Raw genomic sequence first — 23,571 nt, 5'->3', positions numbered from 1 at the left:
GGGAACAGTGGGGGCTGCAGGAGGGAGTTAGCTGCTCTGTGGACCTCAGGTAGTAGACAGATTTTGATTCAGATAATAACGAGAAGAATGAGCCTTCCCACAGAGAAGCTGGGGTGCTGAAAAAGGAAAGGAACTCCTATCCCTAACTGCAGTCCTGTAAATTCTCATTAATCACTCCCTAATCTTCTTCCCAGTTTGCCTTTTACTCTCCCAGCCTCAGATATCCCACTGGCTTTCCCCTGTTCTTTCTCCACAGCCTCAGAACCTACTTACCATTGCACATTTGAGTGTTGCATATACCATGGAGATATCGCCAAAGATTTCTGAATGAGCTTGTTGGTGCATAGTATGTTATTTTTCTTGATTTTCTGTAGAATTGCCTTATTACTCGATGGTGTCATGCATGGGAAAATGTGGGGGGGGTTTTGTGAGAACATCCTGTCACGAATGAAGCTCCACATGTAAGAAAATGAGTCACTAGAATCCCAAATCTAATAAGAAAATACATGGAGAATGAATGCTCCTCCTATGGCCATGTTTTTCAGAGGGTGAGGTGAAACTGTCATCTAGTGGTCATAATAGGTGTTCCTGAATTACCATTTTCATTTGGATACAGCTAGAATGTTTCCTATTCCCAGGATGTATCACCTGAAAATACTAAGCTAAATACATATATATATCTGTATCTGTGAGGCTTTGGGGTGAAGGGAAAAACCCCAGAATCTTTGATCAAGAATAAACAAATTTGTATGTTTGTGCAGCAAGGCTGTGAACTCCCTTTTTCCTCTCTCTCCCACAATTTACCACAGTGACATATTAACTTCTGCCATACTGAGCAGCTGTGGGAGGCTGAAGATCAAGATAACCAAAGCTAAAATAGGGCATCAAAGTAACTTCTCGTGTTAGGTAACCTACTACAATCATTTAACAGCTCAGCCTCAATTTCAAATTTTCCCTTAAAAATGGTAGCAACACTTCACCCTAACTCATCCTAGAAGGTCAAGTTTTGTTACAGCATCAGTGCAATGCCAGTGTTTTCAGTTGGACAAGCAGGTTGTAAGGTAGAATAGCCTTCAGCCTAAAGGTGTAAATCTTCTGCTGTGCATTGACTCCAGCAAGTTGTGGTAAACCTGCAGGGATATATTAAGAAAAAAACAGGCACCATGAGTGGGCACAGCTTCAGGCTTCTAGATCTTCGAGTACAGACCTCTTTATACAAAAGCTATTCTGCAGCAAGTATATTGACGGTGAGAAGAGGGCTAACTAAGTGCATCTCCTCACTATGGGCTTCTTAATGTATTAGTGCTTTACAGCTGACTGATCAGTAAAGCTAATACTAACACCTAGACAATAATGATGGGAGTTCAGAGAATAAATGTGAAAAACAGCAGGACTGGTACGCAGTGTAATAAGAATGTTCTTACAAAGAGGAAAGTTGGCAAAGTGCAGTGTCATGAGTTTGATGACTCAGGCTAGAATACTGCTGCATAGCATTAGCACCTGCACCTAGTATCTGCGATAATGTGGACACAAGCAGGTGTGATTCTCAGCTTTTTGTATGGAGAGATTCATGTGTACTGATCAGCGAGGAAGTTTTTATGCAAGCCATATCTCCTGGAGTAAATCGACTAACGTAAGTCGTAATCCTTGGCAAACAAGCTTCCCATCTAGCTCAGTTTGCAGATTCTGTGTATTATTTATATTTTCACAAGGTGTTGGAGCCCCGGTTTTGGATTAGGATCTCATTTTATTCAAGGTGCTTGCAAGCTCAGAACCTCAAGATAGCACCTGCCTTGTAATGCCTACAGTTTTATGCATATATCAAGGGGCAATGCTGATAGAAGCAGGTGATGGGGACCATAACAGAATTACAAGACAATCTGATCTGTGTAATTAGCAGGAATTCCAGTATGCCCACACCCTAAAAAATGTTATTTTTATTAAACAGGTGTCATTGCAGAAGTCAAACAAAGATACTGAAGAAAAATAATGAGGTACCTTTGTGGATGTTTAGAGTGTTTCCAAACCGAGGAGTGTAAATGACAAAAAGCGCGTGGTGAATTATTTTTAAGCTTAATATGTGGTCAAAGATAGCTCGCATCTTTAGTCCATCTGAGAGAAATGATTTCTCAACAGTGAATGTGAGGGAGAACAGGTTAGGCTATGGAACCCTTTCTTATAATACATATTCATTAGTGAAATATATTCAGTAGTGAAAATTCTTTGCTCAGTATTTTCTGTGAATAGGTTTTGGTCTGACTGCATAGCTTCTTTCTGTGGAAATGTATTTTTTGAGCTTCCTTTCTAGTTATGACTAAATGCATTGCACACTTTTCTTTCCCTACCACTTAAATATGAATCAGTTTTTACTTCGTTTATAAAGATTTTAGATTTTTTTTCTTTTAATGAATGTTTTTAAAAAATATTTCTTTAACATTCGCTTGCCAATACACTCATTTTCTAGATTTTTATAAGGAAATACACTCATTCCCTAGATTTGTTTGAGGAAGTCCCTGCTAGATCTAGAGGTAGGTGGCTATGTCAATGCTCATGTGAAAGTCATCCAGCTCTAATATGAAAATTTGAATTTCTGTTCCCAGTAGGATGAAAATTGAAGCTACTGAATCAACTTTAATTCATAACTGGAAGTAAGCTGAGCAGAACTACAGAGCAGTCACACACTGAACCAGAAGGTCTGTGATGGACAGCAGGATTACCAACTAGACTGTAAGTAGTAAACCACAAATCTGAGTAGGTGATACTGGCAGGACAACGTAGTTGTAGGTCTTGAAACCTGTTGTGTAGCAGGGACAGAGCAATATCTGAAACACCACTTGTAACGGAATCTGTTGTTAGTAAAGCTGTTTGAAGCAGGTAAGTGGTGATATAATTACCTTTCCGCTAAAATTTGTGGTTTAACAAAATCTTACATGTTGCTGTAATGGGTGACGAGGGGCTTGACTTTGTTCCCATTAAATAATTTCTAGTTAGAGAGGCCCAAGAAGCGATGTATGTACAGAAGCTCTGTTCAGTCTCAGGATTTGCGGTGCATCCATTTTTTAGTACTGCCAGTGCCATCTTAAAGAACAGGCCCTGAACCTGAAGGTGGCCTGCTGCGCTTGCTGTGCATATGAGCTCCGTGCTCAGGACTTTCTATAGTCATAAGGTAACCGTGACTATTAACTACCTGATTAGAGCAGGAATGGCAGTTGTAAACTGTCAAGAAACTGCAATGTGTGCGTGAAGATAAAATATAGCGATAAAGGTGGGAGACGTAAATTTAGCAAAATTAAATGTTGCAGCAAGAGATGGAATTGGCCGATGTGGTTAAAGCCAGAACATCTTTTTATGGGAGGAGCTGAAAAGCTGCTGACTTTCTTCCTGCGGCTCTGCAACATGGTGGGGAGTTTAGAGGGCAGGCTTGCCTGAGTGCCAAGAGACAGTCAACACAGCACTTTTGCATGGAGGATGACCGCAGCACAGCAGCAGCACGTTGCAGAGAAGTAGCAAGTACCCTGGTGGAGAAAGAGGAGTGCAGGAAGGGACTTTCTCCTCTAGATCTGTGCTGCCAGGGACAAAGAGTGTATTTGTACATGCATGTATACATAAGACTCTTAACTCATATTATTGATCACAGTCACAACTAAAATCCTATTTTCTGCCCATAGCAGGCCCAAATGTGGAACAAAGTAGAGGATGAAGGAAATAATCAACCAGTTAGCAACTTAGCAATGTCCAGGTCCTGAACATACGTGATTCAATCCAGTGTAATAGGCCTGTAAAGGATCATAAAACCTTAACAGCTAGACAGCAGGTTAGCAGGTATTATGCTTCTGTAGATATATTACATATAAACTGGCAAGAGCTGCTATCTCATAGGCTGAGCCCCACTTCATGGACACTGAACAACATAAATGACTTCCCAGTCCACAGAAAAAAGTCTAAGAAGTGATGGCACTCTGGTTTTGGGTGGGAAGAAAGATCATTGGACAGTATCACACCTATTTTAAGGGGGAGATTTCAGAGGATTATTACTGAGTCGACTGGCTCTCTTCCTTGATAAGTCAGTGGAAACTGAGATTCCTTTAAAACTTGTTTATAGCTGATTGGTATTCAGCTTTAATCCCCTCCATTCTAAAATGACATACAGAAACAGAGAAAAGCAATACGTGCATGCAGAGAGCACCTGGACAAATGTGGCTGTTTCACAGCTGCTAGGGTGAGAATAAATAACCAGTTGTATCAGTTTACATGAGTAATACATTTAGGAACTGCAATCAGTTTAGAAATCTGTTTTCCAAGCACAGGGTCATAGCCTTCAGGAGGCTGTCTCAAAAGAAAGCTCTACCTATGTGTGGCAAAGACATTTCTACAGTCTAAAGGAAAAATCTAGTTCTGATCCTACCATCAAACCAAGTATCCAGTCAATCTTTTAACATACTGGAAGGTAGTAAACAGAGGTTTACAAATGGATTTCTTTACTCTTTCTTTTAAGCCAGTTCGTTCTTTAGCTAGTAAGGCATCAATCCAAAAAGTGTGAGAATCGCTAATATATAGGGGACATTTTATTTGACTTATTCCCAAAGAATATTATGGGAAGGTGAGAAGAAGTCACCTCAACATGAGACACATTAAGATATATAGGCAAATTTACATACAAAAAAATGAGCTTGAGAGTACATTTAAAAGAATATCAATAAAACATCTAGACATATGAATGAAAAAATCTTCAGTTGTGGTAGTTAAAATAAATATGACTAGAATTAGCAAGCATTTTATCCTTTTTGTACATTATTGCACAGTTACAGAAGAGATACTTGAACTTGTTTCATTTTGTGAAATAGTTGATGTTTCTTTCTGTTAAAAGTAGCTTCCCAAATTTGAGTTACATTATTCTTTTACAATATCTTAATGCCAATACTCTTAAGATTAAGAGAGGAATACTGTATCTTCAAAGAATCTTATGGAAAAGTAGTCATAACAATAATCTGAAATACAGAATGAACACATTTAGTGGAAATACTGAGTATGAACCTAACAAGTTGATTAATCATGCTAGCGAAGTCTCTTTCTTAGTGGATGACCTTCTAAAATTCTAAAATGCTTCCGTTTTCGGAACTGGAGGATTAAAGGTCTTCCCTACCAATATCTTCTGTCATTTGAGCTGTTCTGTGATGATCATTATTCAGGCCACTATGTTAGTAATTTGTGAACTAGAAAAAAGTGGCTGTTGATTGTTGTTGTGTTTCATTTTAGTTCCCATCTCCCAAATGTGTGCAACATAGTGTCAAGTGCATCAAAGTAATGCCTAGAAGTGACTGACAGAACTAGGATCTCCAAGGCAAGAACAGCAAAGGGAAGACTGGTCACAACAGCTTTTCCAGCAAAAAGTGTGGCATGAGGTCAGTCACATTTTCCCATGGAATAACAGGAAACCTGTTTCCTTTCCCAAGGAAGAAGGCAAGACAGGAAAAAAAAAGAACTATATAGTTTCATCAGAAAGTACAGATATTTGAACAGACCTAGCGAGCTATGTTGTTCCAAAATCTGAAGAAATCCTCTGAAAAGTTTCTTTCTATAACCAGTCTTTTGTAAAGTGTCTCTCTCCCTTTCCAGTGTTGCTGAATCATTCATGTTGCTGGCGACAGTCCTTGTGGAAGATTCTGCCCCGCTGTCAGATCAGACACTGAGTTGTAAATTACGTTTTCCTTCTGCACATAAGTAGTATAAGGTTCCACTTCCATTGTGTCATCCTAGCAAAACAAAACCAAAAACTGTAAATACAAGGAGTAGTTTAGTTTGGTAAGAGCCTGCAAGCCTTTCATCTGTGCTGAAGAATATAACTGGGAAATAGTGCTCCTGTGTGTATTCATCTTGGACTCAAGAAAAAAAACTCTATTGCTTTTTCTACCGAAGAACATATATTGCTGTTTCTGGATTTGGAGGGTAAAGCTGAGGTATTGGTTCACCTGCCTCCTTTCCCCCCCTTCTACCTCACTTATTTTGGCCTGAAAAAAATAGGTATTGGGGTATACTTCTCTAGAAAGAGAAAATAACACGCTAGAGTCTTGAACATAATTGATTCCTCCATCAGTCTTCAGTTTCAGTCTACAGACAAGCTAGTGAAACCTGCATGATGTGACAGCAAGTACACCACTACTTAACCCATTATTTTGCATTAATGCAAGTGTGTCTGTCAGCAATGACTGGGATGCACAGCAGCAGAACCAGAGGAATAATAATAACTAGAATTGACCAAGTCTTTTCAGAAATTGAAATTGAAGACACTTTTAAAATTGCTGACAGAATTTGAGCCTCGTTTCTATTATATGTGCACAGATATGCACAATATTGATATAGCACAGCTTACCTGCATAGAAGTGCAGTTATTTATATTTGGAAGCAGAGAACAGAGACATGGAACTGATGGGTGGATTGCTCAGCTACACAGTAAGCTTTTAACAGCATAGGGAATTCAGTAATACCTCCCAGCCTGCAGCACAGCACTACTTCCTTTGTTTTAGAAAATGTTTTGTCTTGAGTATGGTTGGTTCTTTGATTGTGGATTGACCATACGAGATAAAGAGTGGCTTTCAAAACTTATGCATTATCATTCTAGACACCAAGAGGGATATTCTTTTTTCCACTGTGTCTGTTAATTTTGTCATTTAAGCCTCTTGTTTACTAATAGCTTTCTTAATATTCCCCAGCCTATGATATTGCCTCCTTCCCAAGCACTGTTTGTACAGCAGTTGGGGTCGGTGTATCTGATATGACCAGGAAGATGTGGTGGGACTCACTCCTTGCTAAGATAAAGGATGGCAGTTGCTGAGCCTTCGCTGTTGGAACATGCCTCTAACATTTGCTCCAAGTCAAAATTATAGTGATCATAGGCTTCATTTGCCCTGAGATACAGCTAAGAACAAACATATAAGACACAATAGCACCTGCTGAAAAGCAGAGAGTAGAGTAAAAATCTAATGGTTTCCCTTTACTAACGATGTTTTCAGGGCTACCAGAAGGTCTCTGATTTGGTGATGGTCTAATCTGCATATTTCTCCTTACCTGTGGGGAGTGTGTGAGATCAGTTTCAGGAGGATTGAGTTTGTGACACAGTCTGTGAAAAAGAAAACAAGTATTAAAGCCAATTCCTTACTCAGTCCTAGGTTTGGCTGGATCACAGCCTGGTTTCTTTGTTCACCAGCTTATCAAATATTTCGTTTTCTTGTCATCAAGAGTAAAGCCAAAAAGCCTTCTCATGTCTCTCTCTCCTCGACTTTTGGCCCCAAAATTATGGCATCCTGACTTTCTTTAGAGGTCTTTTCTCGTGTTTGTGGGAGCTTAAGCACAAACTGGGAGCAGAAGATTAAAATGAAAGTCCTGTGGAAAGCTGCACAACTTCTGCTTAGTATTGAACTAATTCTTCACCTCTGAAGGAGCAGGTTTGGGAGAAAAACTGGTTTGGAACAGGGGAAGGAGGGAACACAGCTGAGGTTTTCAATACAGGTGCTAATTCAGCCTTTCTCCGCACAAATGACTTATGTAGCTTTTCCTTGGAACTGCTTTTTTCTCCACAACAAATCCTGAAGGGGCTAAAGCCCAGCTTCCCCCAGGGAGCTTTTTCATAAATACAAATACAATGTGCTATCCCCTCTGTTGATATGGCAGGATAGCCCTGGACAGTCCTCTGGCACTTGATAGACCTTATTAGGCAGCAGAACCAACACCCTGATTTAAACAAGAGAGACACTGACAGACTGTCACAGCATCTGAAGAGCAGCTTTACTCTCTCAGTTTTGTATTAGAATGAAGAGCTCCCCTTTAGTGTAGCAGGCAATGCAATGAGGATCCTCTACCAGCTTCTGCCCATTTATATTTTTCTCAGGTGCATTATTCAGTGAAGATGTGTGCAATGCACAGTGTCTGCAGTATAGAAACATTTCATGTAGTTAATTCAGTTATTCATATCAGAACAGACTGACAGAATCATACGATTTCAAGACACAAACACTACTTAAAGATTTATTCTACCACTAGACGATCTTTTCTTAGCATCTATCATACATACCTGTCACTGTGGAGCTTAAAATAGCAAATGACAGCCATGAAGGTGATAATGGTCAGGACACAAAGAATGATGGTGACATGCAGGTTAAAGCCGTTCTCTAAACACAAAGAGTTAGTTATATTTTCTTACTGCTCAGTTTCTTTGTTGTTTCAGCAACAAATTAAAGCTGCTTTAGGGAATACACACATTTTCAGCATGCTCGTAAAATAAATATAATGCCCTTGAGCAGAAGAGAAAGTCAGTAATTAAACTTATTTGAGAAACACAATTGGAGTCTGTGTCAGAGACAGAAGTAGATCCCAGAAATCCCACAGTAGTCACTCATGATGTCTGTTCACTAAGCCATACCTGAGCTCCCCTCAAGAACTCAGCATATCTCAGTACTGCAACTCATCTGTAGTTCTCAAAAGTGACAAAAAAAGCAAAAACCAGAAATCAAATGTCATACAGTGTCAGACATTCACGACTTGGAAGTGTTTAATTTTTTTCTGCTGGCCACACAAGACTTGGTTCTATTTCTCTCTCTTTTACCATGATCTGAGCAAGAGACTTTATATTTGCATCCGAAAAATTTTTTCTGCTTTCTGTTTCCATATTGTAACACTAAGATCATGACTGCCTTGTCTCTGTTTCCAACAATATTTCCACTACCAAAATAATTCTACCACACTTATGTATACCCCTCCTAGGGAAGAAACTATTTACGGCATAGTGTCTAGAACAGAAACAAGTTGGTGGTGTTTCTGGGCAAAGGCAGTTGGTGATGGCACCCTTGTCTATATAGGACTTCACTGAAGGATTTTATACCTTTTATAGTTTTTCCTTCCTAGAAGAAACAAGAGTGTGCACGGGAGGCTAAGCAGGGTTTTGAAGGCCAAATGCACAAAGGGAAGCTTACTTGAGGGACGACAGGCTATGGACTTGCTCTGGTTCCCAGCCGGGTGGGACACAATGCAGATCGTATTAGTCACATTGGTTCCGTGTGCTGTGAACGTGCTGACAACAGTCACTGTCCCGTCGTCGTGGACTTCTTCCCTGGGGCTGGAGTTGCTCTCTAGGTCCCACGAGATCTGAGCAGGCGGCTTCCCTGCCTCTGCCTCGCACACGGGGTTCCCGTGGTCATCACAGTGCAGGGTCAGCCTGGGGGGGACTGCAAAGTGTCAGGAAGGGGAGATACATGGAGTTAGTTTGCCACAGATGGGATAGAAGGTTCTTGTTCTCCACCCAGAATGAACACAGGGAAAAGAGGAGGGTAAAGTGGGAGGCGCCATCCCATTACAGCGACATGGGCCAAAGTCACAAGAAACAAAGATCGTGCCTCTTTTTTTCCTTTCAGGCAACTCTTCCCCATTCAGGTGAGTTACCACAGTCACGTACCATTAGAGGAGGTACCCCTGGACATTGTGGTAGGGAATTATCCCAAATACCGGGCTGAATTAGACTTTTGTCCTAAGCAGTCATTGTACACGTGCTTTAAAATGTATCTGAATGACAACATAAGAGGAAATGGGTCCATTCTTACTGTCTGGATAAGGACAGCCCGTGTTTGATAGAGTGTCCCAGTACTTGAAAGTGTTACTTTCGCATGCTGTCATTTTCTTAGATTAGCGTATTATTGACTGATTCTACAGGAAAACCGGATGCATATGCAGAATCCTTTTTTAGCATATTGGAAATTGCTTCACACCTGTCATTTCTAACTAGGCAGTGGAAAAGGAGGTAGGAGAAGGGAGAAGAGTTTTGGGAAATAAGGGGGAGGGAGACGCAGAGCTAGTATCAATGAAATGCATGACGGTTTATCCCAGCAAGAAAGCTCCTCTTCTTACTGCACGCTTCCCCCAGTGCACGGGGACAGGAGCTTTATATGTCCAGGCCCAGACACGGTCCTTTGGAGAACTGTAAAATGAGGAAAGCGTCCCTTACCCAGCACGGTCAGGTGGTACGTCCTGTGGAAATTCCCTTCAGTTGCTACTACTTCGCAGGTGTAATTTCCCTCATGGACTATTCCCACTTGCTGTATCTCAAGGGCAGGATCCTGATCTGGTCTGAATTTCCAGTTCACGCTGTCGCTGCAGTTTGTTCTGTCTGTCTTGTTCTGATCAGCCCTGTATCCTAACGTGCAGGAGCCTCCAGTCTTGGGACTTATTTTCCATGTTACCATGGTTGTATTTAATTTGAGAGCGCAGATGAGCACAGAGCTGTTACCTACTGTCGCTGACACTCTGTTGTTCCCTGAAGGTGAGAAAGAGATAGAAGGACATGTGAGAAAGTGCCCAGGGATGTCACTCATAGCCTTGGAGTTCTGGTCTGTGCTTCACCAAGAAATGTCTGCATTGTTAAACGCCAGGGCAAGGCCCTGTCTATTCTGATCTGTAAATTGTCAGTCACCTTGTATTAGAGCTGTACATAAAGGAGTCAGTGGCGTATCACAGCCTACCATCTCAATATTATCCACGAATTTCCCACTGGGGCTCATCTTAGTGGATAAGACAAATACTGAAGGAAGACTCTGTCCCTGCCTATTGCCTTAAGGGGTTCAGTATCTGAATAGTGCGTTTCTGTTTGCAGGTCCTCCAGTGGGTTAACATTTACAGGCTGAAATGACAGAAATTTGACTATTGCATTTAGGCACATGATCATGACTTTTCTCCGGAGTTGTTTTTATCAGTGAAATAAACAACTTTTACTTCTGCATCCACTCAAAATCCAACACTGTGCACAAAGGCCTTGTCTACGCCTCTCAGACACAACCACAATGTAAATAACCATGGTGGAGCTTCGTGTAGGAGGAAAGGTTTTTGCCTTTTGTCTCTGCGGGGTCTTCATTTTCTGAATCTTTGTGAACATGTACATTCACACTACAAATGTACACAATGTGTACATATACATTTACACTGTGACTGTACTTTTTTTACTGCAGTGGTCCCCATAGGACATAATGTAAGTCCTGCCCATCTTTGTGCCAGGCACATAGCTGCAAAGGTGTACAATATGGCCATATCCCTGTGCTTCTTGCTTGTGAGGCTGAGAGTGCAGAGAAACTTTATTCAGTTGATGTTATGAACTGTGTCTTCTTCTTGAATTCTGTTTTGCATTTACTTGGAAATGTTCTATTTAATTTTTTTTTCTTTCTATGACACTGACTCTTCTTTTGTTTTTCAAAAGATGTCTCATGCTTGGAGTCAGGCATGATACCTCCTCTTTTTATCTTTCCATGATCCATGAACTATGTACTTGAAGCTAGATGTCTGTATGGGACAGCTCGGAGCTAGTCCTCTTGTCCTTTTTGGAAGTTATGACACCGGCCATTGAACAGTGGAGAGGCAGACCTCTATTACAGCTCCTGTGTGTGCTGTGTTTGTTCAAGACAAGCTACACCCTCAGGATTGCCTTACATTTTAAAAATTATTATTATTATTATCTTTTTCTTTATTTTTTTGCTTATGGACCCCTGAGTTTCTTCTTAGCCAAGAAAGTAATTTGCCTGAGTTTTCTTCTTCCACAGCCTTTCAGGACTGATCCCTTTTTGCACATATTGAACATGAGTGATGCTTGCTCACTTTATATTGACCAGATCTGGAACCCTTCATCTGCCTATGTCTTCAGCTGACACATCCAAGGGGTCAGGCTTCTAACCCCAAGATTCAGTTCACTATTTCCTTGATCATTAAAGCCTCTCAACAGGATACCACCTTTGTGACTGTCAGTTCTTTCGCTTTGTTTCAACTAGTTACATTGGGACCTCTTTTCTTGATATTCTGTGATGGGCCTTGTTCACAGTCAATGTACATGTGGGCAAACGCTCAGAGATGAAAGAAAGGTTACCTGGAGCTGTTACTCAGGAGGAGTTGCTTATATGTGCATTACTGTTGCCTACATTTACATGTGCAGCCCACTCTTCTTTGTGAGGGACTTTTGAGACTGAGAGAAAACAAGAGTCTGAGGCACAGGTTGTAAACAAGTGTGAAGAGTAGGTGGGGGAATGGGACTTTGGTGTCCTTTGGGTCCTGCTGAAATTAAAAGCAAACCACCTACAAAATCCACAATGCATGTTTATGTATAAATAACCACCTGAAGAAGACCTGTTACAGATAAATATCCTTTCTTTTTCAAAATCTCATATGTTTAACAATTACTGAGTTAACAGGAATAATACCCACAGCTGTTGTCGAAGCCGGTCTCCATTTACCACCTCATTCGTTTCCTCTTTTCATAGGTGACCATTAAACTTTGGAACTGTAAACCACTGAGCTCTGAGTGCTCTGTGTTTCTGGTGGAACCCAGAGTTGCTCTTCCCCTGGGCTGAGTAACTGTCTTAGTGGCATTCTAAGGGAGCTGTGTGCAAGGAGAAAATCGGAGTACCACTTTCAAACTATGCATTAATCTGGAAGTACAGCAAAAGTTAACAAACCTGATTTGTACTGACAAATTATTTTTTTACAAATTCTTCCAAAAATGTTAAACCCCTTCCCAATCCTTTCAAGCAGATATACTAAAGAAACAAGTGAAAGTTCAGGTGGAATATGCGAAGAATTAGACGACCTAAGTCTTGCATGATTAATTAAACCTTTGTGGAAGTCTTCCTCAGAGGTACCAGACCCAGCTGTTGTGTTTCTCTATCCCCTACCCAGAGCTGGAATTCTGTTACCTCTGCTGGATGGTGCAATGTGAATCCAGTTCCTGAACATTCACAACTCTGTAAGAACTGGTCTTACTGAGTATCAGCTTCAAGTTATTAGTCAACTTCAAGTTATTAGTCAACTCACTACTATTAGCCTCTTTGAGAAAACTACAGTTGTTTCTACCTTAATAATATTGTCTGAAATCTCATTATCTTCTCGAATCACAGTGAATGAACCATTCCAGCTCAACCACTTTTCCTTCTCTTTAACTGTTCTTGGGAAATGATTTCTAACTTGCAAATGAGCACAGTTCGCTGCATCTTAACTACTTACAGATTCCTTTAAAGGTTTTTGCCTTTTCATTTTGAGGTTGAAGTATTCTTTGGGTGAAGAAATTTCCAAACCTCCTGCAGATCGATAGGAGGTATAGCTGCAATATTGCCCCACACTACGCTACCTCATACAGTGTTGTAATGTGTGAGTTACTCCAGCTGTATAACATGCAAGTCAGAGCATAATTCTGAGAAGCTCGGGGTTTTTTTGCTGGTAGAAGAGGAAAATTAAGTGGGGATAGGATTCTACTGAAGCCATCCACTTCCCATTTTTATTAAATAAAGGAAATAATACTTAGCTTCTTCCTGCTCAATACTGCCAGGATTAATTGATTAATGTTTCCAAGCACGACTGAAGATGTGCTATCAACTCACACCATGTTCTGATACACAAACTACCCAGTAGCCTCATAAATGCTTGTTTTCTTAATTCAGTTGTCAACAGTGTTCTGTGATGCATTATTACACTAGAAGTGGTTTTAAATGTCATGGTTTTTTCTGCTTTAATGGCATTTCAAGAAAATGTGAGGTTTGTGTTTTAAACTCAGATGGTTCTACCAGGAGAGGAACTGAGAGAAGCCTTTTGTTTCATGATGGTTTCTGGGTGCGAGTTTGGTGAATATCTCTGAAAATTGGAGAACAAAGTCTTTCATCTTCCAGTTTAACACTGCCAAGAGCCTCGGAGCTCTGAGTCACGTCGTCAGTATGGCTGACTTCATCTGAATATGACTAAGCAAACCTAAGCATTCAAAGAGCCTGCGTGTTGGGTCTGGGGTTTCTTTGGATAATGTTCGCAAATGTTGTGCAGGAATAACAATGTTGTGCATTATTTCATTGTGTACACTTTCGTTAGAGCAGCATCATTTTACTTGTCTTTCAACTCTGCATCTCCTAAGCAGCCTATTGCAATGTACAAGCTCTCCCATATAACATCTTGTGTACTTCAAGTCTGTAAAGAAAGAGGGAGTGAAAGTGGTGCTTTCTGCTATGCCTTTCTGTCATATTCTCCCCTGAATGAATCTGGTACCATTCATTTCAAATGATAAGCCACATCAATCAACTTAAAATCTGATGAATCATGTTTAAGTACAATTTTAGTTTTACAATAAACTTGTAGAAGGATTCTAAATTCCCCTTTGTATCTTGTTATTAATCTAGAAGGCTTTTAGCAAGGCAGGATTTTTCCCCAGATGGTAGATTAATTAGTAAAAAATCTTCTTTGTCCTATCCTTACATACACCTTCCTAGTATTGTGAAGGGGCTTTATAAACATAATAAAATCAAACTTCTATCACTTTACTGCCCTCTTTCATTGCACTTACTGCAGGTAAGTGGCATTAGTGTGAATATGAATTGTGTACTTTCTTCCTTGCATTGCTTCTTTTCTCATGAGTGCTGCTAGAAACATGATCTTAAGGCTTCATTTACAGAAGGAGAATGCATATGCCAGAAATCCTGAAAGCTTTGGTTAATTTGTATTTCTGAAATGACTTTGAAGACCTCCTCTTAAGGCGGAATAGGGAATAAGTTTTTATCTCTGTAGAAGAGACACATACTATTAGGAAGGAGTTTTTATCCTATATTATGACACTGTTAGCCTGTTAATATTCTCCCAAGAACTGTCTAAAACTCTGTCAGTCTTTATGTTGAAGGCAGAGAAAGAAAAAAAATGGTAAGGATGTAACTACAGAGCCTGCACCTATTTTGATGGTATTCTGGTTCAATGTGGCATGGAAGCACATCATGATGGCTGAGTGCTGTGGATACCTACTAGACTTAGTCCCAAACCCAGCATAGCCAGGCTGATAGTTCTACAGGGAACTGGATCCTTAGCCTTGCTTGTCAGCCATATGGATGGTTATAGTGCTTCCATCTCTATAGATGCTCACTCACATTATCATGTGGTGCAGAAATTTTCCAGCGTGCTTGCTGTTCTCCCAAGTAAGCATATGCAAATAGAGAGATCTGCTTCATTTTACCACAGAGCATAGTAGCGGGTTCAGATTATTGAAGGTTTTGAACCGTGTGAGCTAAAATCTTGTCTCTCACAATAAAAATAGGACTGGGCCTGGTTAATGCTTGTGAGAAGCTTTCAAGTCATAAAGAATAGTATCCGCCATTTTCATAGCAGTTTCTGATGAAAAGAGGATTTGCCTTTCTTTTCTTATTTCAATCTAAAATTTAGACTAATGAGATGTCAAGACTTGCTGTTTTTTATCAGAGAGTTAGCTTTGTTTAAAAACAGTCCAAAATGTATATTCTCAGGAATTAACCCATAAAGAGCTAAGGGATCAACCAGTGCAAAGGCAGTTCTGTAAACAGAAATTATCCTCATCTCTGTCCTGTCCTTCCTGGGCAGCCAAAGCATTTCCTTCAATTTGGAGATTTTGATAGGACCTCGTGTTGGTTTGAAGTTGGACATGCCCTACTTTTTTCTTTCTAGTAAGCATACCAAAAGCCATCTCATCTCTAAAAATATGTTTTATTAGAACATAAACCAAGATGTTAGAAAGTGATAGCTCTTCAGGGAATTTCAAGTTGATAGCTATACTCACCAAAGAAAAAGAAAAAAAAAAGGGCTGAAAAGAACTCTTCCCTGTTCTCTGTGCCTTTACAGAACAGGTTCTTTCCCCCAGTCCTCTCTTCTACTCCACCAGGTTACCAGCTTTCAGTGACTTGTCAGGCTGCACAGACTCCACATCATCTCTTCTGAGCTCCTTTTTCCATCACTCCCAGGACTTCGTGTGGGTCTGCTCCAGCTGAGCCCTTTGCCAGGGTATCCCATCTGCTTTCTTTGCCCTCCTTATTCTGCCTTCCTCAGCCCACATCTTGGGTATATAGCTAGCAGCTTTGAGGGAAGGCAGAGTCCCCCCTTCCCTCCGGGAATTTCACTGAATCTAAAGGGTGTGTGTCTGCTCTGCAGGAGAACTAAATAGAGAGAAGCATTCTGCTTTATTAAAGAGGGAAGGTTCGGTGCTGCAAGTGTGTTAATTCAGACCTGTCACTCCACCATGGTTTTCTGGAATGGTGCTTTCATACTGTAAAGTGGCTAAAAGTCAGTTGCTAAAGTTTCCTCTCTGATAGCTGATTGGTTTATGACCAATGTCTCAGGTCATATATACCACACACACGTCAGCATTTATCTAGTCAAATGAAGGCTCGGAAACAAGCCGATGTGTTGCACTGCTACTTCTCTCAAGGTAAAATCCCATGCTAGAGCTGAGCTGACCTGACAGCTTGCTGTAGCTGAAAAAGGGGATAACCAGCGCAGCAAAGGCCTCAGTCTCTGTGGGTCTGCAGAGAACAAGAAATTTGAAGAGGTGTGAGCTATCAAGCTTATCTCAGTGCAGTGATAACTAAAGGATGATCATTAAATGTCAGTACTGTTATGCGAGAGAGATATGAAATGAAGGATCATATAGCTACACATTTATTGTAAATAACTTCTCATTTTTAGTCTTATTCTTCACAAATGAGTGGACTCTGGAAAATAGCAATAATTTTTTTCTGTTAGCTGGAAGGACCAGACCTCAGGAGTCCAGGAGTACGTGCTGTCATACTGATGTGGAAAATAGGCAGGTCAGGTTCTGGGGATTCTGTACAGCTCGAGGCTGAACCATCCTGTTTTGGTTGCTGACACAAATCCATCATGAGGAGCTTTCACTTTAAAGACTCATCTGACAGGTAGGTAGGCTAGGAGTCCTTTAGACTGAGGTCCTCCAGTTTGACTCCAGCCTCTGAAGGTCATCTAATTATAACAGCAATAAAATTATGCCCTTCGTCATTGTCTCTCCTTGACTGTTGAAGAAGATTTTAAGCCGTGTGTGAGGAGGTTCTCAAGCTCTATTCCAGTGCATTGAGTGCACATTCCAATGCACTGACAGATTCCACTGTTCTGTATGAAAATGGACATATTCTCTCACAGGAAAAAAACTGCTCAGTTGAGGAGTTTGTATTTGTGTTTCAAAAACGTGCTGATTACTGTAACTGAAAAAGATTGGGGGAAAGACTTTGCTTTGTTTCTTTTTAACGTGGTTTATGTAGTGTGTTTGACAGCTCTCGTGGGCAACTAGTTGCACCAGTTCCTTTGCAGAGACACTTATTTAGTAATTTCTCCTGTTTCTCAGAGTCTTTCTCACAGTCAAAGGAGCTAGAAAGATTTTAAAAACAGGAAAATTTTATTGTGAAGCCACTGAAATTTTCAGGGCAGTCACTGTGATATCAGAGACAGCCGCGCAGCTTGAAAGTGCTTTTGGTTGCTTTCAGATAGGAAAGATTTCAAGCTTTTGTTATTCTAGAACAGGTTTTAACCCACAGTAGAACTTTTTCTTGCCCCCCAAATGACTCAAGTTCCATGACACCCTGTTCTCAAATGTAGCTGTTAAAGAGTTTTTCACACTGTAAAGAGACCTCTTTACTTTCTCAGACATAATCCTGTTGTGTCTTTATTTCTTACAGTAACAATCTACCACAATGTTTTGGTGCATCTCCCCCCGACTCTGCAGGTCGTGACATATTAAACTTAGAGGTATAATGAACTGAAACAATGATCATGCCACAAGCAAATGACTAATTGTATCTTGGAATGAATATATTATGTGAGTCATAGAGGCCACATACAACAGGCTTAGCTCTGCGTCTGGTTTCCCCTTCTGCTGCCACAGAGTGCCCGTGAACGTAGCAAGGCTCGTCTGGAATGACATGAAAGATGAACAAATAGAAGTGCTTTGTAGTAGGGTAGGGATTGATCAAGTACTGACACTGTTCTGTATATGGTAGATTTGTGACTCTGAAATGTAGCTACAGCAGCACAGTACAGAGCACAGGCTGAGTAACAGCCCTGGGTGTCAGCTGAGTAGTAAGTAGTTTGACTACTCTAATTTTCATTATAGAAATACTAGCCGGCCTGAGCTGCTATGGCTCTGTTTTTGGAAGCTGCAATCACAGCTTTTTCAGCATGGGCATATCTTTAAAAGGACACTGTAAGAGAATTATACCTTTTTTGTTGATTTCCCACTCACACTCTTTTATCCATGCTCATCATTATTCCATTAAAATATCTCCTATTCGCATTTTGTTCTATTTAGGCTTTTTTCCTATCTTCAGAAATTCCTTTCTTATACTCAAATTCTTCTTTTGTTCTACCTTTGATACCTTATTTGGTTTTTGCCACCATTACTGTGTCACTTGCAGTATGAGTCTCTTTTCCTTCTGTCTCATACAAACTGAAATAGCAACCTTAAAACACAGCCAGAAAAATACTCTTTGTCATTGTAAACTCTGGTTTTCCAGTATGAAGTGTCTGCAGCATGGCTGGAATTCTTTCAGATGGCAAATTGTTATTAGGAAGTGACATTATATGTTGCAGAGAAGTGAGCACACTGACAGAACTTAATAATGAACTCAAGGTTTCAGTCTTTACATTCAAGGTGGAATATACCTTGGCAATGGCCAGTTCCTAGTTTTAATTTTTCTGTGATCTTTTCATTCTCTCTAGCTTTCTCTGGTATCCTTTCAAGCAGTTACTCAAGACAGCTGATTTGGAAGGCAAAGGAAAGATGTTAAACCTCACCTAGCTAGAGATGCAGTTTGATACAGTGTCCTCTTGAAAATCATTAATTAAGCTGAAGAACAGAGGGGCAACTGGAGGGAAACATGATGGAAAAATAACTGGATTAAGGAAAGCAAAAGGTAGCATTAATGGAGGTGTCAGGTTGAAGGTAGCTTGCTAATAATGTTTCTCAGCAGACGATTTTTACGGTAATTCTGTTTAACAGATTTACTAATGGGATTGGCATTTGTCTCAGGAGTGTGTGAGGAAATCTGTTGAAAGCAGGAAGAATATAGAATTATTCATATAAAAAATGGAAATGTCGTGCAAAAAGAACCAGGAGACCTTGAATGGTAGATGGGTGCTGAAATTTAGCAGCCTAAAATGTAATAAAAATAAAAATAGGTAGTACAAGAACTTTAGGCTGAAAATTAGAACAGAGAATCTTGCCTCAATCGTGATTAAAACCAGCCTTTCAATAAGGTGGGTGCTTTTTTTTGTTTCTGAAAAGTGTTTCATGATACACCACCTGCCAAAAAAGGCAATTTGATGCAGTGATGTAGGAGTCCTTTCTGAGGTTTGGTTTCTACCCTCGTGTAAATGGCCTATGTCTCAACAGAAACATGACTTTGTAGAAAAAAGGATGGGTACGCTTCTTTAATTAAGGAATTACTTGGTGTTTAAATGATGTGTTAGAGTCATCCAGCTTGCCAAACAAACACTCCTGGCCAAATCCTCAACTGATCATAGATCATCACTGAACTTGACAAGCTATCACATATTATATCAGTCCAGCTGTAAATTTTAAACTTGGCGTAGCAATTTCTGTGTCCAAAGTATGTAGATCTTCATCCTTGCCGAATGTGAGCTGGGGGAAAAGGGATTTACACTGGATGCCAAAGGGTCTTGAGTAGTACTTCCTTCAGAGTAGCACCGTGACACCATGTGTAACCAAGTGGAAAGGCCCCTCACTTCACCATATAGAAACAGATACAGAACGCGTGCTGAGCTTTTACTCTCTTCCTTGTGACAACAATAAAATAAGTTCTACAGTTTATTTATGCTTAAGTGTAATTTTCCTGCTATTCTAAACAAAAATAGATCATTGACTGCAAGCAGTAGGTTGTATGCCCTCTTTTTCATACGTTGCAGACAGCAGATAAGGGCATGCTGTGAAAACATGCTTATGACCTCACCTTTACATGGTTAAAATCTCAGTTGTATCTTGTTTAATGCTTAGCTTTAGCATAGTACTTTTTTTTTTCCAAGCATTTTCTTACTCAATACAAAGATAAGGCAACATAAGAAGATTCCCTACACTTTTTTCTTATGAATGATTGTACCTCTAAATACAAAATATATCAACTGCAAGTTTTAAGTAGCATGTACTTCTATGAGGGATTTCCCAGTTAAAGAAAATATGCTTTTTGGTTATGGAGTATGTGGTCAACTTGCAAGACTGAACATCCTTGTTTCCATGGTTTTGAAACTAGACACATTCAGACACTGTGTTTGGACCACAGCAAAGTGTTAATGTCACAAAGACATGCTTTAAAGATTGTCGTAGAGCAATTGAGAGGTCTTCTGAGAAAAAATTTGCTTAATTTCATAGTACAGAATTCCGTTTTAAGCATTTGGTAGGAAACTCAGGTTACCTGGATTCAGGTGTTTTTAGGGTAAAAGAAGTCAGAATTATTCCAGCATGTAGACCCGAAGGAGCAGCAAAGAAATAGTGAAATGGAGACAAATGTAAGTTTACCAGAATAGTTTTTTAGGCTATGATTTTTTTGTCTCTGGAGCAAGGTTCCACAATAAACTAGAATAGGAGGCAACAGAGACGAGAGCCCTGAAACACACCAGGACAGGGAAAGTAAGAAGATAATAAAACACTACTACACTAGTGAAAGAGATTTTACAAGTTATATTAAGGAAAGAAACTAAAGGAAAGCAGTAGCATTCAAGAAAGTTATCTATGCAGGTATACTTGAACTTTAGCCAAGTTGCTTTGTAAGCCTACTTCACGTGTATTCACCCCATACGCTCTAATTCCAGCATTGATGCAATGCCACTTAGTTCAGTTTTTTAGTTTTGATAAAATGGAACTAACCATAGACAGTCACATCTCACTACTGACAGTGGATTTCTTTCAACCTCTCTCTATTGTCACAGGATATTACTGCAGATACAGGACTTACACAGTCGAACATTGCAAATATTAATCCAACAAAAAGAGATTTGTTGCACAAACCTCTCACAGAAGATCTTGCCCTCCTTTATCCCCTTTCCTTTGGAGTATGTACACAACCACATGAGGTTTCCTGTCTGCTTAGTCAAACTAGAGAAGTCTTCAAAGTGTTACCGAAAAGATTTCGAGTCTTTTCCACTGCTGCTACTATGAGGATTGTCACAGAAGGATTGTTGGTACAGATCATGCACGATTCAGCAGCATGTTATCCAGCTCTGTTTGGGGGCAGATCTAGATACCACAGTCATGAAGTAACCTCAGCCTTGCTTCCAAGCTGCCCTTTCTGTGGTTGTAAAAAGTGACCAAACCACAAGAAACAGCATGTTAAGGAAATGTTAAAGAAAATGCTAATGCAGATAAAGCCTGGTTACACGCAACAGTTTTTGCCTGACCTTATTTCATTCAGAGTACCTTGCTCTAGCCTTCAGAAGAGGGACATAGTTCCTTCTGAGCTTCATACAACACTAAAATCCTCTGGATAGAATACACACATTGGATCAGCTTGACACATTTTGCCTGTGGTCTCTGAAGAAGAAAACCTTGTCACTACATCTTGCTCACAACAGCCACCCTAATATTGAAGGAAACAAATTTAAGAGCAGTGTTAGCTGAAAACTCGCCATCAAATGTGGGCTGGTTTTTATTTGGGGGGGTGGAATGGTTGTGAGGGAAGGGAAGGTTCAACATGAAATTTGATTTTAACTGAACATCTTTTTCTGTGTTATTTGAAGGAGAATATAATTGATTCACCAACACATCAGGAAGTTTAAATCCTGTTACCTTTTGGGAAAAAAACAAAAAACAAAAAACAAAAAACCCCAACAACAACAACAAAACCAAACAAAACCAAAACAAAACACAATTTAAAAAAAAAAAAAACAAACCCACAACCTTTTGGCATCTGATTTTTAAAATATTTCCAGCAAAGTCAATTTTTTAAAAGAGGTTTTGCCAGTGGGATTCCCCTTTGCTGCCTCTATTTTCTTCAGCATTTTGTGACATGACCATATTCCTTTACTTTTTGAGCAGCTGTATTCAAAAATGCAGACTGTCTCTGATGCTATCACAACCTGCTTGTATAACCCCGAACAGGTTCCTCAGTATTCTTCTGAGATAGAAGAACTACCTACAGAATAGGGACATGCCTTTTTTTTTTTTTTTTTACCTCCAGTGTGCCCGTTGGGAGGTTACCAATGCAAAGTTTAATATTGTTTTTGAAGAATTTCAACTTTTTCCAATGGGTAGCACTGAGGGTAACCATTTTGGACCCCTCATTTTATCAGCCCAACACATTATAGACAGGTATTCCCTCACTGCCAGCAATGACTACATCCATTTTGCTTTGAAATATCATCAAGGAGCCATTTTTATTTTCTGGCCAAATGGAATGGAATAACTCAAGTCCATGCAGTTTAGTTCTACCTGTCCATAATAGGAATGGACACATGCATGTTCCATATTATTTGGAGATGTCCCTAGTTATAGTTTGGATCCCACGGACCTGTATGCCTTCTCCTTCTAGAAAGAGACAGTTTAGGTTTCCAGAACTGCTGCTGAAATCCCTGGTTCCATTATCAAGTCCATGGACTGCTATGCGGTGTCTGGAAGAGCACAAGCTCTAGCAATGCAAATGAAGAGAATGTGGAGGACATTAACTTCTGTAGCTAGACTCTATTAAAACTAAGCCAACTACACTAAAAGGTGGGTTTAGAAAGGCTTAGGAGTGCCACTGTCTTTGGCACAAAAGCCTTTCCCACTCTTGATAGTGATCACGCCTGATAGCCTCAGAACAAAATTCCAGAAACTGCTCCGTACTGTCAATGCATCAGTGATCCGTCACTCCTCAGAAAAACAGGAGAGATCTCTGCCCTATTTCAGAGTATCTGCAGCCTCTCTTCAGCAGAAACAACATGGCCAAAAGCTTCAAGTTCACAAACACGTTCTCAGGGATATTTTTAATATGTCAAATGGATCAGTTTCTCAGATGATGTGGATTTAGAGGTCCGAGTAAAAAGGCCATCTGTGACAAATGCTACATTCCCAGCTAAGGGTCACTAAATAATTGCCTACATGGAAGTCACAGGGATAACGATTGGCAGCCCTGTGACCACTAAGAGAAGAAGAGGAGTGGATATTCAGGAAGCATGTTTTAGTTGTATCCTTTAATTTTTAGCAATTAAAGTCACGGCATGATGAATAGCTTTTATGGAAATAAACTATCTGTGCACGTTTCCCTTTCTTCCATCGCAACGGCTGATTCATCCCAGTTAGACTCACCCACTGTTCTCGTGACCTCGGTGATGGTGAGCAGCACGAAGACACAGACCGTCTTCCCAGCGATCTTCATGTCGGCTCCTGCTTTCATGGCTCAGGCAGCTCCGTCACTCCATCCATCCCGCCGCCAGCTTGGCTGTGGTCATGGGGAGCGTTTCTTGCCTGCCAGTGCACCCGCAGCAGCCAATGCCAGTGCTTTGTCACCCCTGTCTCCAATCGTCTCCTCCAGCTGTGCCTGCTCCTGCTCGACTGGCTCCTTGAAGCTGGAGAGGTTCCTCCTTCTGACTTTTCAGAGCACCAGGCTTCCTGTGCTGAGAGCCTGGGCGAACGCTGAGGAAACAGATTCAGCAGCTCTGCCTTCCGTTCATTGGCTCTGCTCAGGAGGCTGATGAGTGAAGATAAACCCTGCAGCAGAGCTCAGAGGGGGTAAAAGCCGAGGAGATTATTTGAGGCTGATTTTAACATCGAAAAGGAAATCT

General features: G+C 40.4%; 1 protein-coding gene across 1 annotated transcript; it reads right to left on the bottom strand.

The window, feature by feature from the left end:
* Positions 1 to 4,762: 4,762 nt before the first annotated feature.
* Positions 4,763 to 23,183, bottom strand: LOC135994984 (cell surface glycoprotein CD200 receptor 1-A-like). The gene is made up of 6 exons (XM_065645948.1): positions 23,096 to 23,183; positions 9,992 to 10,300; positions 8,967 to 9,218; positions 8,069 to 8,165; positions 7,066 to 7,117; positions 4,763 to 5,753 (listed from the first exon to the last, which is right to left on the bottom strand). The coding sequence occupies exons 1-6, from the start codon at positions 23,181 to 23,183 to the stop codon at positions 5,631 to 5,633; spliced, it is 921 nt and encodes a 306-aa protein (XP_065502020.1). The 3' UTR covers positions 4,763 to 5,630.
* Positions 23,184 to 23,571: the final 388 nt, after the last annotated feature.

The sequence above is a fragment of the Caloenas nicobarica genome, chromosome 1, assembly GCF_036013445.1.
Source record: "Caloenas nicobarica isolate bCalNic1 chromosome 1, bCalNic1.hap1, whole genome shotgun sequence".
Taxonomy (NCBI): domain Eukaryota; kingdom Metazoa; phylum Chordata; class Aves; order Columbiformes; family Columbidae; genus Caloenas; species Caloenas nicobarica.
This window is presented reverse-complemented; position numbering and strand designations above follow the sequence as displayed.